Genomic DNA, 16,097 nt, shown 5'->3' with positions numbered 1-16,097 from the left:
TTGTCCCAAAAAGATCCGGTAACATCTAAAATGAATCCCCGTGCTTTCTTTTCCCGAAAGTTCTCCCCATCCGAACGTAACTACAGTGGGGCAAAAAAGTATTTAGTCAGTCAGCAATAGTGCAAGTTCCACCACTTAAAAAGATGAGAGGCGTCTGTAATTTACATCATAGGTAGACTTCAACTATGGGAGACAAACTGAGAAAAAAAAATCCAGAAAATCACATTGTCTGTTTTTTTTTTCATTTTATTTGCATATTATGGTGGAAAATAAGTATTTGGTCAGAAACAAGCAATCAAGATTTCTGGCTCTCACAGACCTGTAACTTCTTCTTTAAGAGTCTCCTCTTTCCTCCACTCATTACCTGTAGTAATGGCACCTGTTTAAACTTGTTATCAGTATAAAAAGACACCTGTGCACACCCTCAAACAGTCTGACTCCAAACTCCACTATGGTGAAGACCAAAGAGCTGTCAAAGGACACCAGAAACAAAATTGTAGCCCTGCACCAGGCAGGGAAGACTGAATCTGCAATAGCCAACCAGCTTGGAGTGAAGAAATCAACTGTGGGAGCAATAATTAGAAAATGGAAGACATACAAGACCACTGATAATCTCCCTCGATCTGGTGCTCCACGCAAAATCCCACCCCGTGGGGTCAGAATGATCACAAGAACGGTGAGCAAAAATCCCAGAACCACGCGGGGGGACCTAGTGAATGAACTGCAGAGAGCTGGGACCAATGTAACAAGGCCTACCATAAGTAACACACTACGCCACCATGGACTCAGATCCTGCAGTGCCAGACGTGTCCCACTGCTTAAGCCTGTACATGTCCGGGCCCGTCTGAAGTTTGCTAGAGAGCATTTGGATGATCCAGAGGAGTTTTGGGAGAATGTCCTATGGTCTGATGAAACCAAACTGGAACTGTTTGGTAGAAACACAACTTGTCGTGTTTGGAGGAAAAAGAATACTGAGTTGCATCCATCAAACACCATACCTACTGTAAAGCATGGTGGTGGAAACATCATGCTTTGGGGCTGTTTCTCTGCAAAGGGGCCAGGACGACTGATCCGGGTACATGAAAGAATGAATGGGGCCATGTATCCTGAGATTTTGAGTGCAAACCTCCTTCCATCAGCAAGGGCATTGAATATGAAACGTGGCTGGGTCTTTCAACATGACAATGATCCAAAGCACACCGCCAGGGCAACGAAGGAGTGGCTTCGTAAGAAGCATTTCAAGGTCCTGGAGTGGCCTAGCCAGTCTCCAGATCTCAACCCTATAGAAAACCTTTGGAGGGAGTTGAAAGTCCCTGTTGCCAAGCGAAAAGCCAAAAACATCACTGCTCTAGAGGAGATCTGCATGGAGGAATGGGCCAACATACCAACAACAGTGTGTGGCAACCTTGTGAAGACTTACAGAAAACGTTTGACCTCTGTCATTGCCAACAAAGGATATATCACAAAGTATTGAGATGAAATTTTGTTTCTGACCAAATACTTATTTTCCACCATAATATGCAAATAAAATGAAAAAAAAACAGACAATGTGATTTTCTGGATTTTTTTTTCTCAGTTTGTCTCCCATAGTTGAGGTCTACCTATGATGTAAATTACAGACGCCTCTCATCTTTTTAAGTGGTGGAACTTGCACTATTGCTGACTGACTAAATACTTTTTTGCCCCACTGTATGATGTGGGGAATCCGGAACTGTTAGCCATGAAATGGGCATTTGAGGAGTGGAGACATTGGTTGGAGGGAGCTAAACATCAAGTCGTGGTCCTTACTGACCACAAGAATTTGATTTACCTGGAGTCGGCCAAACGCTTGAATCCTAGACAGGCTAGGTGGGCCTTGTTTTTCACACGTTTTGATTTTGTGGTCTCTTTTCTTCCGGGCACTAAGAATGTCAAGGCAGATGCCCTCTCTAGGAGTTTCTTTGCTGATTCTCCTATTGTGACCAAGCCTGCTACCATCTTAGGTGAGGGGGTAGTTCTTTCTGTCATCTAGCCTGATTTGAGATGTGTTCTGGAAGAGTTTCAGGAGGACAAACCTGAGCGTTGTCCCATTGGAAAATTGTATGTTCCTGACCAGTGGAGGAAGAGTGATGTCTGAGGTTCATTGCTCCGCATTGGCTGGTCATCCAGGTATTTTTGGTACTAGAGATTTGGTGAGTCGGTCTTTTTTGTGGCCCGCCTTGTCTCGTGATGTCAGGAATTTTGTGCAGTCCTGTGGGACTTGCTCCCGGTCTAAACCTTGTTCTCGCTTTAGTGGGTTGTTGATGCCTTTGCCGGTGCCCAGGAGGCCATGGACCCATATTACAATGGATTTTATCTCTGATATGCCTGTCTCTCAGAGAATGACTGTTATTTGGGTGATTTGTGATAGATTTTCTAAGATGGTCCATCTTGTACCACTCCCTAAGTTGCCATCTTCCTCAGAGTTGGTGCCCTTGTTTTTGCAACAGGTGGTTCGCTTGCACGGGATTCCTGAGAACATTGTATCTGACAGAGGAGTTCAGTTTGTGTCTAGATTTTGGAGGACTTTCTGTTCCAAGCTGGGAATTCAGTTGTCCTTCTCCTCTGCGTTTCACCCTCAGACCAATGGGCAGACGGAGAGAACAAACCAGACTTTGGAGTCGTATTTGAGATGTTTTATTTCCGCTGATCAGGATGATTGGGTTTCATTTTTGCCCTTGGCCGAATTTGCTTTAAATAATAGAGCTAGTTCTGCCACTTTGATGTCACCTTTTTCTGTAACTTTGGGTTTCATCCTCAATTCTCTTCAGGGCAGGTGGAGTCTTCTGCCTGCCCAGGTGTTGACACTGTGGTGGAGAGAATGCACCAGATTTGGGACCAAGTGGTGGATAAGTTGTCTCTCTCCCAGGAAAAGGCCCAGCAGTTTTCCAACCGGCATAGGACCATTGGTCCCCGGTTTAAGGTGGGTGATATGGTTTGGTTGTCATCAAAGAATATCTCTATGAAGGTGGCTTCTCCAAAGTTTAAACCTAGATTTATTGGACCTTACAAGATTTTGGAGATTCTTAATCCGGTCTCTTTTCGATTGGCTCTTCCTGTTACATTCAAGATCCATAACGTGTTTCATATGTCTCTGTTAAAGAGGTTTGTTGAGCCAGTAGTTCCTGTGGAGGCACCTCCTGACCCTGTATTGGTTGAATGTAATGTGGAATATGAGGTTGAGAAGATACTGGATTCTCGTCTGGCTAGACGGAGACTCCAGTATTTGGTTAAATGGAAGGGTTATGGCCAGGAGGATAATTCTTGGGTCCCTGCATCCGATATTCATGCCGAAAGATTGATTCGTGCTTTTCATCGGGCCCATCCTGATCGCCCTGGTGGCGTGGATGAGGGTTCGGTGACCCCTCCTCAAGGGGGAGGTACTGTTGTGAGTTCATTCTCCCCTTCACCTTTGATGTCTGATGAACTCCCTCTACTGGTGAAGAGAGGTAGTGAAATTGATTGGGATGGGAAGAACCTGTCATCTGAACTGGCAGAGTGTGATTGGACATCTGGAATTTCTGAGTGGATATAAGGCAGCCGACGCCCTGCAGGGCTGCTGGTGATCCTTTCTGCTCTGAGCTCTTGCATCCAGCTTAGTTCCTGTCTACTAAAAGCTAAGTTTTTGCTCTGCTATTATTCCATGAGATTTTGTCTGGTTTCCTTAGTGTTTGTATTCAGCCAGTCCTGGTTGGGACTGGCTGAATTCCATTTTTGTCTCTGATCAGTTGATCTCTTTGCTCTGTTTTCAGAATATACCTGAGTGCTGATATAGTGATTTGGCCTTTTTCCCTATCAGACGGTTGGGACATTTTTGGTAGGGTTTTTTGCGGATTGCAGCCAGCATCTTTTCTGTCCTGTCCTATCTAGTTAGTTGGGCCCCATCGTTTGCTCAGCCTGTCTTTCTGTCTGTGTTTGTGTTTTCATCTGTTTTTCACCGACAATACATGTTGGGGGCTGTCTATTGCTTTGGGGTCTGCTCTGGGGCAGTTTAGATTTCCCCTTTCCTTCTTTAGGCTTATGTAGTTCTCCGGCTGTGACGAGGGGTCTAGGGCACCATAGGAACCCCCCACGGCTACTGTTAGTTGTGGTGTATAGGATCAGAGGTCTGCAATCCGATAGCTACCAACCTATCTGGTTTTCTGGACTTAGCTTGTATTTTTGCTTTCTCCTCCTCCGGTGACTCATTCATAACAGAGAATTATGTTTTCATCTCGTGTCCCCAGACCTCTTCTAATGCGTCCCATGACCCTATTTGCTTTGGTGGCAGCTGCCTGACACTGGGCACTCCAATTTAGCTTCTTATTGACTAAGTGAGGACGATGGGGTGGTGCTGGTGAGAAGGATTGGGGTGCTGGTGAGGAGGATGGGGTACTGGTGAGGAGGATGGAGGTGCTGTTTAGGAGGATGGGGTGGTGCTGGTGAGGAGGATGGGGTTGCTGGTGAGGAGGATGGGGTTGCTGGTGAGGAGGATGGGGTGGTGCTGGTGAGGAGGATGGGGTGGTGCTGGTGAGGGGGATGAGGTGCTAGTGAGGATGATGGGGTGGTGCTGGTGAGGAGGATTGGGGTGCTGGTGAGGAGGATGGGGGTACTGGTGAGGAGGATGAAGGTGCTGGTGAAGAGCATGGGGTGGTGCCGGTGAGGAGGATTGGGGTGCTCTTGAGGAGGATGGGGTTACTGGTGAGGAGGATGGAGGTGCTGGTGAGGAGGATGGGGTAGTGCTGGTGAGGGGGATGAGTGTTATGAGCTAATTTTCTGCTCCACCAGTTGAGAGTACCCCTTCCGTTCTCCCTCTGGTGGTGACAGGAGGTGGTGAGGTTGGTTTGAGTGGTAGTGATCTGCCACCTGGTGAGGAAGATAGTGATTGGATCTCTGGAGTATCAGACTGGATATAAGACAGCCGACGCCCTATCCTGTTGCTGGTGATTCAGTCTGCTTCTCAGGTCTAGGACTCAGCTCTGTTCCAGTCTTCTCAAGATAAGTTTGTTTTTTTGCTAATGTTCACACTTGCTCTTGTTGGTCTTTTCAGTTTTTTGTGTGGTCAGCCAGCCCAGCTGGGCTGTGCTGAATTTCCACTCTTATTTGCCAAATTGCCTTTTTTGTCCCTTATTAGATTGGTCTCTTTTTGCTCTGTCTCAGTATATTTCAGAGTGCTGATATAGTGGGAGAAGTCTAGTGATTTCAGGGTTAATTTTGCTATCAGTTGTGTTGGACATTTTGTAGGGTTTTTTGGCAGACTGCAGACAGTGTCTTTCTTTTCCTGTCCTTTCTAGTTATTCTGGCCCCATCATTTGCTCAGCCTATTTTCCTGCCTTTGTTTGTGCTTTCATCTTTTTTTACCGTCAATACATGTGGGGGGGCTGTCTCTCCTTTGGGGTCTGCTCTGGGGCAGTTAGTTTTCCCCTTTTCCTGCTTTAGGCTTATTTAGTTTCTCTAGTTGTGATGAGGCGTCTAGGACCACCATAGGAACGCTCCACGACTGCTGCTAGTTGCGTGTTATGATCAGGGGTCTGCAGTCTGCATAGATACCAACCTCTTTGGTTTTCTGAGACTTAGCTTTGTTGTTTTTTATTTCCTCCTCGGCTACCCGTTCATAACAGATGAGGTGCTGGTGAGGAGGATTGGGGTGCTGGTGAGGAGGATGGGGTTACTGGTGAGGAGGATGGAGGTGCTGGTGAGGAGGATGGGGTAGTGCTGGTGAGGGGGATGAGGTGCTAGTGAGGATGATGGGGTGGTGCTGGTGAGGAGGATGGGAGTATTACTGACCTCTGTGATTCACTCCTCTCTGCAGTTGGTCCCGTTTACGCCCCCGAGGACAGAGTACGCCCTGAATGAGTTATGTATACGAGGATTTTTTGCAGATGGAGGAACGACTCTTGCAGAAAAATTGTGAGTTGAAAATGACAGTGATGGACCCTGGACACAATGGGGGTCTAAGTGGAACCTGGATAGACCCCCATTATTATTTCCAGCATTTACAATGTTATATGTGGGGGATATGGGAGGTGGACGGAGAGCGTTACCGGGGATTGGGAGTCGTGTCCTTTGGGGTATTGGATAGAGGGGGGTAATGTCGAGGTTTCCAGATCACAGACCACAGATTTCCTCCGTCATTCAGTATTCGGGCCCCGTCCTCCGAGTCTTGGGATCTGCTCTCTGGTTTATTCAACGTTATATATAATCTGATTATTGTGTTTTGCAGCCGCTCCGACATTGTGGACCCGAACCTGAAGCAGCAGCTGCTCCTGTACAAGATCCCCAACATCGCAAAGAAGATGGTGTCGTTCTTCATGAGACCCATGGTGAGGAAATGAGATTAGCTTCTCCTGTCACCTCCAGAGCTGCGGTCACTATTCTTCTGTTACATGATGACTTATCCTCCAACTCTTTTATTTTACAAAATTATCAAAATTACACTCAGAAACAAACCACAATACATAAACTAAAGAAAACCAACATAGACAGACATAAAATGTGCAAAACATGCGCAAAACAATTGAAAGTCCAAATCCTTTCCTTGTCCTCCACTGAGCTCGGCAGCTTAGGGTCCCCCAGCAGGAATCCACTGAAAAGAGAATACAAAGAAACATAAACCCCTCTCACCACTCTCACTCCATTCACCCCCATTCACACCTCAACGATTTTACTGGTTTACTAGTTTACTATTTACAATTTTACTATTTACAAAAACCAAACGAAAATAACCCTTTCCTGGCCCTCCGCCTTGAAAAAAACAAGAACTCTGCCACTTTGGCCGACAAACCTTACCTCCTATTACACAGCAAAGATTTTTTTTTTTTTTTTTCCCTCTCCCACACATGGCAACAAGTTCGCAGCCTTTTTTCCCACCACCTTGCACCGCAGGTCCTACAAGTTTGTAGCCTTGTCACTGCAAAATCTGGTCCACGAAAGTTTATGGCCTTTTGATTCCACACGAAAACTATTTCCAGGGTCCGCAGAGTCTACTTCTCCTGCCCTGCTCCTTTGCTCCTCTGCTCCTTCATGTTGCTCTTGGCATCCGGACATCCATCCACCACCCCCCATGCACCCCCCTCCCAACCTGACTACACCCCATCCACACATTCTAACTAAAAAAAAAACAAAAAAAACGTGTGTTATATGTTTTTCCTTTTACCAAAGCACAACCAAAAGACATTTTCCAAAACTCTCAATACCATCCCATCTACTTACGCATTAATATACAAACTAAACACAGCATTTACATACCCAAGGCCCAAGTTTGGCACCTGTAAGCCCAATATCCATTATATGTCCTGTTTTTAAAACAAAAAGCTAAGGTGGCATGCACCAGCCCACCACCAGGAAAACGGGGTTCTAGAGGCTCCATCCCTCACTAACACATTCATCCTATCCCTCAAGAACTAAGACTGTCCCTACTTCTGTCCCTAAAAAAAGAAACCTGTCCCTATCTGTCCCTACCTGCCCCTACTCTACCTAACTTATCATAACTAACTCTCTATCTGTCCCTCAGTGCCTGTCCCTCCCTGTCCCTATCTGCCCCTACTTCTGTCCCTAACACACCCAGTGAAACTTATGCTATCCCTACCCTCATTCACACGGAGCTAGCTCTCCCTTGAGTGCGTTTTTTAAAAGGAGAGGCCTCTCCAAAGCCAAGAGGCCTTCCTCACACCCAACCTTTCGAACTCCAAAGAACGGACCTTCACCAGGTCACCCAAGATGTTTCCTACCACCTCATCCCTTGGGAGGGTTTTTTTCCGCGTCGTAACTAGGCACCGTGCATTCCAAGTGTGGAACCTAACCGCTGCACTGACTAGGAATAAAGTGCACGGGTCCCGGCCACCCAGGGATCTGAACGCTCCATAGGCCCATTCAGCGTAGGAGAGGGACGCCAGCCGCGGCCAACGTATGGAGGCACCCACCCTGTTGTAAACCTCTGCATTAAAGGGACAATGAAGCAGGAAGTGCTCCATGCTTTCCAGCACGTCGCCACACTCCTCACGAGGGCAACCCCGGTCATCGGAGTTCCTGCACTTCAAGTTGTCCCTTACATACAGCCTCCCGTGGAAGCAATGCCAGGTCAAGTCCCAAAACTTCATGGGGATCCGCTTAGAATTTAAAAGCCCCAGCCCGACCTCCAGATCCCGGCCTGGGCAATCCTTAAGGGCCAGGGGCTTCTGGAAATGGGTCAACAGGACCCTCCTGTCAAGGCACTGCCTCGACATGGTCCTGATTTCCCACATTCCCAGACCCCACCGGCGGATCACCTTCAGAACCGGGGTAGCATAAGCCGGGAGATGCCCATGAGGTGTGCGTAGGTCCTTCACCCGCCCTCCTGTCTCCCATTCCTGGAAGAAAGGCAAAAGCCAACCCTTGCAGGAGACTACCCACGGAGGAGCCCTCTCTAGCCAGAGGTTGGAGATGTTAGTCTTAAGAAAGGTGTTTACTAGAAACACCACCGGGTTGACCATACCCAACCCGCCTAGTCTCCTCGTACGGTATGTAACCTCCCTCTTGATTAGGTTAAGCCTATTCCCCCATAACAATTGGAAGAACAGGCTATAGACCCGCGTCCAGAGAGGTTCCGGCAAGATGCACACACTGCCCAGGTATATCAATAAAGGTAGCAGATAGCCTTTAGCCAGGGCAACCCTTTCCCTCAGGGTTAAAGACCAACCCTTCCATTGGTCCACCTTTTGGGCGGCGATCTTAAGTCTGCCCTCCCAATTTTGCTGGGGGTAGTCCCCGGGGCCAAATTCGATGCCTAGAATTTTGGCGGTGGCCTGGGGCCCTGGAAGGGTGTCCGGGAGATCAAAACTAGGATCTCCCCCTCCCAGCCAGAGACTTTCACACTTATCCCGGTTGATCATGGACCCGGATGCCCCCGAGTAGCGCACTACCTCCGACATGACCCAGTCCGCCTCCCCTCTCGAGGATACGAACAGGGAAACATCATCGGCGTACGCCACCACCCTCAGAGAGGAGCCAGAGCCTGCCCGGTCCATCCCGACTCCCGCCAACGGTCCACGATCTACCCTCCTTAAGAAGGGATCGATCGCGAACACGTATAAAAGCGGGCTCAGCGGACAGCCCTGACGGACCCCAGAACCCACCTCAAAAGGACGACCTGACCAACCGTTCACCAGCGGAAAAGTCTCAGCCCCTTGGTACAAGATCTCTAACCATTTTACAAACCTCCCAGGCAGACCATACCTCAAAAGGACGGACCAGAGGTACTCGTGGTTGACCCGGTCAAAGGCTTTCGCTTGATCTAATGACAGCAAGTACCCCTTCCAGTGACCTGCCCTACCCTGCTCCACTGCCTCTCGGACACCGAGCACAGCACTAAAAGTACTGCGGCCTGGAACAGAGCAATGCTGGGCCCCTGAAAGGAGCCGGGGTGCAAACTTCACCAGCCGATTAAACAGCACCTTGGCCAGAACCTTCCGGTCCGTATCGAGAAGCGCTATGGGACGCCAGTTCTCGATTCGGGACGGATCCTTACCCTTTGACAGAATAATGAGGGCTGACTTCCTCATTGAGCCGGGAAGAGTGCCCGAGGAGAGACACTCATTAAAGACCCCTGTCAAGAGGGGGACCAAGGAGTCCCTAAAAGTCTTATAGAACTCAGATGTTAAGCCATCCGGACCTGGCGATTTCTTGAGCCGAAGCCCATCAATGGCCAGTCTCACTTCCTCTTCCCTGATTTCTTCTGCCAAAACACCAAGAGAGGGGTCACCCCCTGGCTCAGGGATGGCTTCAGCCAGGAAAGCCGACATCCTGTCCCGATCCAGATCCTTCTTTTCCAAGAGGTGTGAGTAGAAGGATCTGACTACCTCCAGGATCCCTGATTTGGATCTGTTCAGGGACCCCGTACTGTCGATCAGTCCTGTCACCGTCTTACAATTCACTGACATCTTACAGTTTCTGTAAGGGTCGGGCGAGCGGTACTTCCCGAAGTCCCTCTCAAAAACCAAGGATGTGTGCCTATCATACTGACACCTCTTGAGCAAAGATTTCACTCTGGAGATTTCCTCTCGGTCACCTCCAGTCGAGACAAGCTGCTCGAGTTTCCTCCCCAGAGCCTGGTACAAGCGGTGCCTGTTCAGACTCCTGAGGCTCGAGAGCTGACGGAAGAACCCCGCCACCCGCTTTTTGAAGATCTCCCACCACTCTGACTTACTACTACAGAGATCCAACAGCGGTACCTGGCTCTGAAGAAAATCCTCGAAGGATTGTCTCACCTCCGCTTCTTCCAGCAGGGACGAATTGAGCTTCCACAGCCCTCTTCCCATCCGAGGAGTCTCTGCAACATTCAGAGAAAAGAAAATTAGACAGTGATCGGAGAACTCCACCTCAACGGCGGACACAGCAGAAAAGATGGCGTCCTCCTTCAAAAAAAACCTGTCTATTCTAGACCTACAGCTACCCCTATGGTAGGTGAAACCTCCGTGACCTGGGGTGTGCCGGATGTGGGCATCCACCAGGCGAGCTTCACTGGCTATGCTATTCAACGCGACGCTATCATAAGCCAGGCGATCTCCGGGACCCCCCCGGTCACGGGACCTCGTAATGGTGTTGAAGTCCCCACCGAAGACCACCTGTCGGCTCGTAAAAAGAAAGGGCTTGATCCTCAGGAAGAGACATTTGCGGTCCCACTTGGACTGCGGGCCGTAGATGTTGATGAGCCGGAGCTCTTGTCCCCTCATGAAGACATCTAGGATCAGGCACCTCCCCATTTCCAACTCAGTAACCCGTCGGCATTCAACTGCTGCAGTCTTAAAAAGGACTGCCACCCCGCTATACGGCTCGGCCGCAAGAGACCAGTATGAGGGCCCGCACCTCCACTCCCTCCGTGCTTTATAGATGGCCCCCATGTCTGTTAGTCTGGTCTCTTGCAAGAATAAAATTTCTGCCTCAATCCGGGAGAAAAAATCAAAGGCCGTGAAGCGAGCCGCATCTGACTTAATGCTGGCGACATTAGTAGACGCCAGTGTCAACGGGGCGAGTTCAGCCATCATGGGTGATCGAGTTGGATGGCCAATTTCTTCCCTACCCCGCTATTACCTCCTCCTGGGGAGGGGTCAGACACCTTCCTTTTCAGGGAAGCTCCCGACGTGTCCATCCCACCCCCCCCGGTGTCCTCGCCCCCGGGTTCCAGGTCTGTCCCCCCCTCAGGAGGAGCAATGCCCCCTGAGGGACGGACTCCGCCATCCCCTGAAGGACCCTCCGGTGTTGCCCCCGGCCCAGTACCCTCGTCTTGCGGTTCATCATCTGAACCCCCGAGGGCGCTGAACCGGTTGGAGAGTCTGATCAGAGGGGGGTCAGCAGGCCCTTCCGTATGCACCCTTGTGGTCGGGGGCGGGGGGGACTTTGAAGGCTTGTCAGCCTTCCTCCCCACCGCTTTGCGCTTGGCACGCCTGGTTTTGCCACCTGGTGCTGTAGGCTGCTCTTGGACATCCTCATCAACACTTTCATACTGTGAGGACCCGTCCGAGCCAGCCGCTTTCTCCTCTCTCTCCATCCTCCTGATCTCCTCACTCACCGCACTCTCCCCCAGGGCCTCAGAGGCTTTGGCCACGGGCCTGGAGGGAGGAGCAGGCATCACCCCGGTTGCCCGAGGCTCCACCTGTCCCTTACCTCCCTGGCGCTTTTCCTGCCTCCGCTGGTACGCGGGGCCCCTTGCAGCATTGCCCTTCCTCACTGGCCCCTCAGCCCTTCCCCCTTCGCCACCACCTGCCACAGCAGAAGCAGCGCCACCGGGGGTTGCCCCCCCGCGGTCTCCCCCCACCGGGCCTGTGGCGGCATTAGAGAAAGAGCGAGGGCAGTGGCTGAGAGGGTGACCCAGGTCACCACACAGGTGGCACCGAATGTCTTTGCACAAGGCAGCCAGGTGACCTACCCCACCACACAACGCGCACTTCTGCACCTTGCAGTTGGCGCTGAAGTGAGTGGGGTCGCCGCACTTGTGGCAGACCTTCGGTTGCCCCTGGTAGAAGACCAGGATCCTGTCCCTTCCCAGGAACGCCGAGGAAGGGATGTGGGTGACCGTGCCGCCGGAAACCTTCAATTTGACCATGAAGGTCCAGCCCCCCGACCAGATGCCAAACTCGTCCCTGTTCTTTTTTGGGACCTCGGTGACCTCCCCGTAACGGGAAAGCCACGTCATGATGTCCACGCCTGCGAGTGACTCGTTACATGTAACCACGGTCACTCGCTTGACGGAATTTTGGCGAGACACCGCTTGAGCCACGAAGTCTCGCCATCCGGGCTCTTCTCGCACCAGCTCGTAGTTTGACCAGAAGAGCTCAAGCCCCTCTGGCCGCACGAAGCTGACGTCGAAGAAGCGGGACGCCGAAGGGTGTATCAGGGCAAAGATGTAATTCGCCCCGAAGCCCATCTTAAGGAGGAGCTCCACCACCTTGCTCCTAGGTGGACAAGCTTCACTGCCCCCCCACCTAAGACGGACCACATTCCTTCTTGGCGGCCCCTGCCCGGCTGTGGGGAGAGACCAAACAGTCCCTCCCTCCCTTTGATTTTGGAAGGCTGCTAGGCCATGTCTCTCTATCCAGAAAGACAGGTCCACTGTCCTCCCCTCTACCATGATCGATCTTTCTCCCCTTTGGAGGGCCTCCAGGAAACGGCGGTGCAAACCGCCGTCCCCGGAGCCCGGAGGCGAGGAGACCCCCCCGGAACCACCCCGACCCCCAGCCGCGACCCCCGCATAATTACGTTGGGGCCTCGCGGCTGGGGGGGCAGACGGGCCAGCCCTCCCACCACTACCACCACTTGTGCCAGCACCCTCATTCACTCTCCCGTTCACTCTTTTATTATTTCCACTCGCTCCGGCACTCACTCCAGCATTTACTGCCACATTCACACTCGCACTCACTCCCTCATCCATATCGCTCACATCACCATTTATGTCCTCAAACAGCTCTTCAAAAATATCTCCTATCTCACTCCCACTCTCACTTCCAGATAGACCACTATTTACATTAGCAGACTTGGTGTTGCAGTACCCCTGCCTGCCTGCTGGGGGCCCTGACTGGCCAGTGCTCTGCTCCTTGGAGCTGCTGGCACTGCTCCAACTCTTGTCCAGGAGTGCCGCTGCCCCTTTAAATACCTCCGAGCAGAGCGCACTCAGTACGCCCTGCCCGAGCCTGGGAGCAGCAGCAGCTCCTGGGTTCTCTGGCTCCACTTTTTTTTCTTTTTGCGGTGTCTTTGCACTGAGGACAGGGACGGCCACTGCCACCGCACCCTGCCCTCTGCTGTTCGCCCCCGCCGGCTTCCCAAGGAGCGCCAGAGCCCCCGCACCACCAGATGGAGGTAAGCGGGCTGGGGACCCAGACAACTCCCTACCGACTTTTGGGGGCACTATGCTGCTTGAGGGGGTAGGCGGGACAGGAGGCAGTGGGCCCGCCAAGGCCACGCCCCCCCGCCGGCCGCAGCCACCCCGGGCAGAGCAGTGACCCCTTGCGAGGCCACGCCCCCCACAGGTGACGCGGGCACAGCGGGCGGGACAGCGGCCGAGGAGGACACGCCCCCCCGCATGCCGCAGCCTTTGCAGGCTGGGCAACACTCGGGGAGGCCACGCCCCCCTCACGGACCGTCACTGCGCCCCTGAACCCACCACTTGATGTTGGCAGGGCTGGCCACTCCCCCTCGTCGCCCAGCGGCGGCAGTGCCCCCAGCACGGACCCCTTTTTGGGTCTACGCGCCGGGGACCCCGCTCTTGCCACGGGCGCCGTCAGAGGAGCTACCAGCCCCTTGCATTTTTTTAGCTGCTGCTTCACAGCAGCCTCCACGCCCTTTCTAGGTCTCTGGACCCCCATAAGTGGACCAGACTTAACGGAACCGTGCGTGGGGGATCCAGAGACCCCAGCACTCACCGCCGGAGGTGCGGTCCTGGCTGTACCCGTGCTGAGCGCCAGGCCAGCCCCCCCTGCCACCGGGGACTGAGCCCGGACACCACTACTGCCAATACCGCCAGCGGCTGTTACACCACTGGCACCAGCACCGACCTCCATGTCGCTGCCTGAACCCTCACCGCCACCACCAGATGTGACGGTAAGGTCCAGGCACACATCACTCTCCCCGCGCCCCCGCTGCGGACCCACCACAGGGCCCGAGCCAGGGTGGGCAGCGGGTTCCATACAGCGGGACAGAGGGGCCCCGGAAAGAGGGACAAACATAAGTTTGTCAGCCACGGTGTTTTTTGGCTTGCGCTTGTTTTTTTCTTTTTCCTCTTTCCGGTTGCCCCGTCCTCAGGGCAGACCTCATCCCCAAAGAGCAGTGTGCCAAACCGCTCTGGGGACTCGATCTGCCTCACCTGTTGTAGGACGAGGCAGCCCCCCTCACTACTACTGTCCCCACTCCCACCAGCCTCCCCCTCGCCCCCACTTTCCTCCGAGTAACTGGAGTCCGGTGGGAGAGCCACTTGCTCAGGGGCCACCCCGCTGCATGTTACCTGGGTGTCGCTGCTCACCAGGCCTTCAGGTGGGGCAGGCGTAGATGTTCCGCCATCCTCCTCTTCGTGCTCCACCTGGCAGGGGCCTCCCGACCCCCCAGGAGACCCTCCGGTCATGGCTCTAAACCGGTCATCATTTTTCAGTTTCTCTGCAAAGGGGCCGCTCCCACTCAGGATAGCCGCTCGTATCTCCTCCAAGGCCCTGATAGCCCCCTTCAGCCTCTCCACCGTGGCGGAGACCTCAGCTCGTCTCGAGGCGGGGAGCCGGTTCTTAGCCACCGCTCGTGCTCCCCTTAACTCCTCCCGGAGTTTTCTCAGCTGTTTGGCGGCCTCCTCATATTCGCAGAGGTGCGCATGGATGCGGGAGGCGTAGATGGTAGATGGCTCTCCCTCAGCTCTGGAGCCCCAGATGTTGGGGGGCTCTGCCACTGCACCTCTGCTCTGGGCCGCCACTCCTCCGGGAGGAGGAGCCGCCACGGTACCAGCTTCGGGGGGCCCGGTGTCCCGGGGCTCCTGGGTCCTGCGACCCCCTCTCTCTTGGCTCCGTCTCTTCCCCATCTCCCTGGGACTGGCTGGCTGCACCCTGGCCTCTGGATGGTGCTGAGGCCCCCCACCCCCAGCTGGCTTGCCGGAGGGTGGGAGCCAGGGGCACAGCCCCGGCGCTCAGTCCCAGGGAAAGTCCTCTTTCCTGGGAAGGGGGCAGATGGAAAGTCCTTGCAGGAAAAAACCTCCCTTCCCAGGAGCTTAGCAAGGCCCTAGCCTGCAGATGCTCAGCACAGATGCTCCTCCTCTTCCTGGGCGTGCTCTATCCTCCAGTCACCTCCAGAGCTGCAGTCACTATTCTGCTATTACATTATGTCTAGTCCTCCAGTCACCTCCAGAGCTGCAGTCACTATTCTGCGGTTACATATTATCCTCCAGTCACCTCCAGAGCTGCAGTCACTATTCTGCTATTACATTATGTCTAGTCCTCCAGTCATCTCCAGAGCTGCACTCACTATTCTGCGGTTACATATTATCCTCCAGTCACCTCCAGAGCTGCAGTCACTATTCTGCGGTTACATCGTGTCTCATCCTCCAGTCACCTCTAGAGCTGCAGTCACTATTCTGGTGTTACATCGTGTCTTACCCTCCAGTCACCTCCAAAGCTGCAGTCACTATTCTGCGGTTACATCATGTCTTATCCTACAGTCACCTCCAGAGCAGCACTCACTGTTCTGCAGTTACATCGTGTCTCATCCTCCAGTCACCTCCAGAGCTGCAGTCACTATTCTGCTGTTACATCATGTCTTACCCTCCAGTCACCTCGAGAGCTGCAGTCACTGTTCTGCGGTTACATTGTGTCTCATCCTCCAGAGCTGCACTCCATTTTATAAGGCTCATGTATCGCTGTTGTGGGTGGAGGGTCTCCACGCTCCCTGGAATATGAGGTGTACTCTGCCCCGGACGAGGCGCTGCCCCCGCTCACTGATTGCCCGGCGCCTTCTTCCGTCATCGGAGACTTAACCTGATTCATGTTTCCTCTTAGTTCCCACGAATCGCAAACCACGTGGAAGCGCACAGCGGCTGCAGGTAAGATGGCGCGCGGCTTCTCCCCTAGATGCTTTGTGCTGATCCCGCTGACGCTAAC

General features: G+C 52.8%; 1 protein-coding gene across 2 annotated transcripts in view; it reads left to right on the top strand.

Moving 5' to 3' along the window:
* Nucleotides 1-16,097, top strand: part of LOC141076476 (vitamin D3 hydroxylase-associated protein-like) — a 141,016-nt gene that overhangs the window by 112,583 nt on the left and 12,336 nt on the right. For both annotated transcript variants that reach the window (XM_073563956.1, XM_073563957.1), the window contains exons 9-11: nucleotides 5,810-5,907; nucleotides 6,221-6,320; nucleotides 15,996-16,039. In XM_073563956.1, coding sequence (XP_073420057.1) covers nucleotides 5,810-5,907; nucleotides 6,221-6,320; nucleotides 15,996-16,039 — 242 coding nt within the window. The remainder of the gene's footprint in view (nucleotides 1-5,809; nucleotides 5,908-6,220; nucleotides 6,321-15,995; nucleotides 16,040-16,097) is intronic.

Source organism: Dendrobates tinctorius, unplaced genomic scaffold (assembly GCF_039654945.1).
Source record: "Dendrobates tinctorius isolate UK_male_01 unplaced genomic scaffold, ASM3965494v1 ptg000410l, whole genome shotgun sequence".
Lineage (NCBI taxonomy): Eukaryota > Metazoa > Chordata > Amphibia > Anura > Dendrobatidae > Dendrobates > Dendrobates tinctorius.
This window is presented reverse-complemented; position numbering and strand designations above follow the sequence as displayed.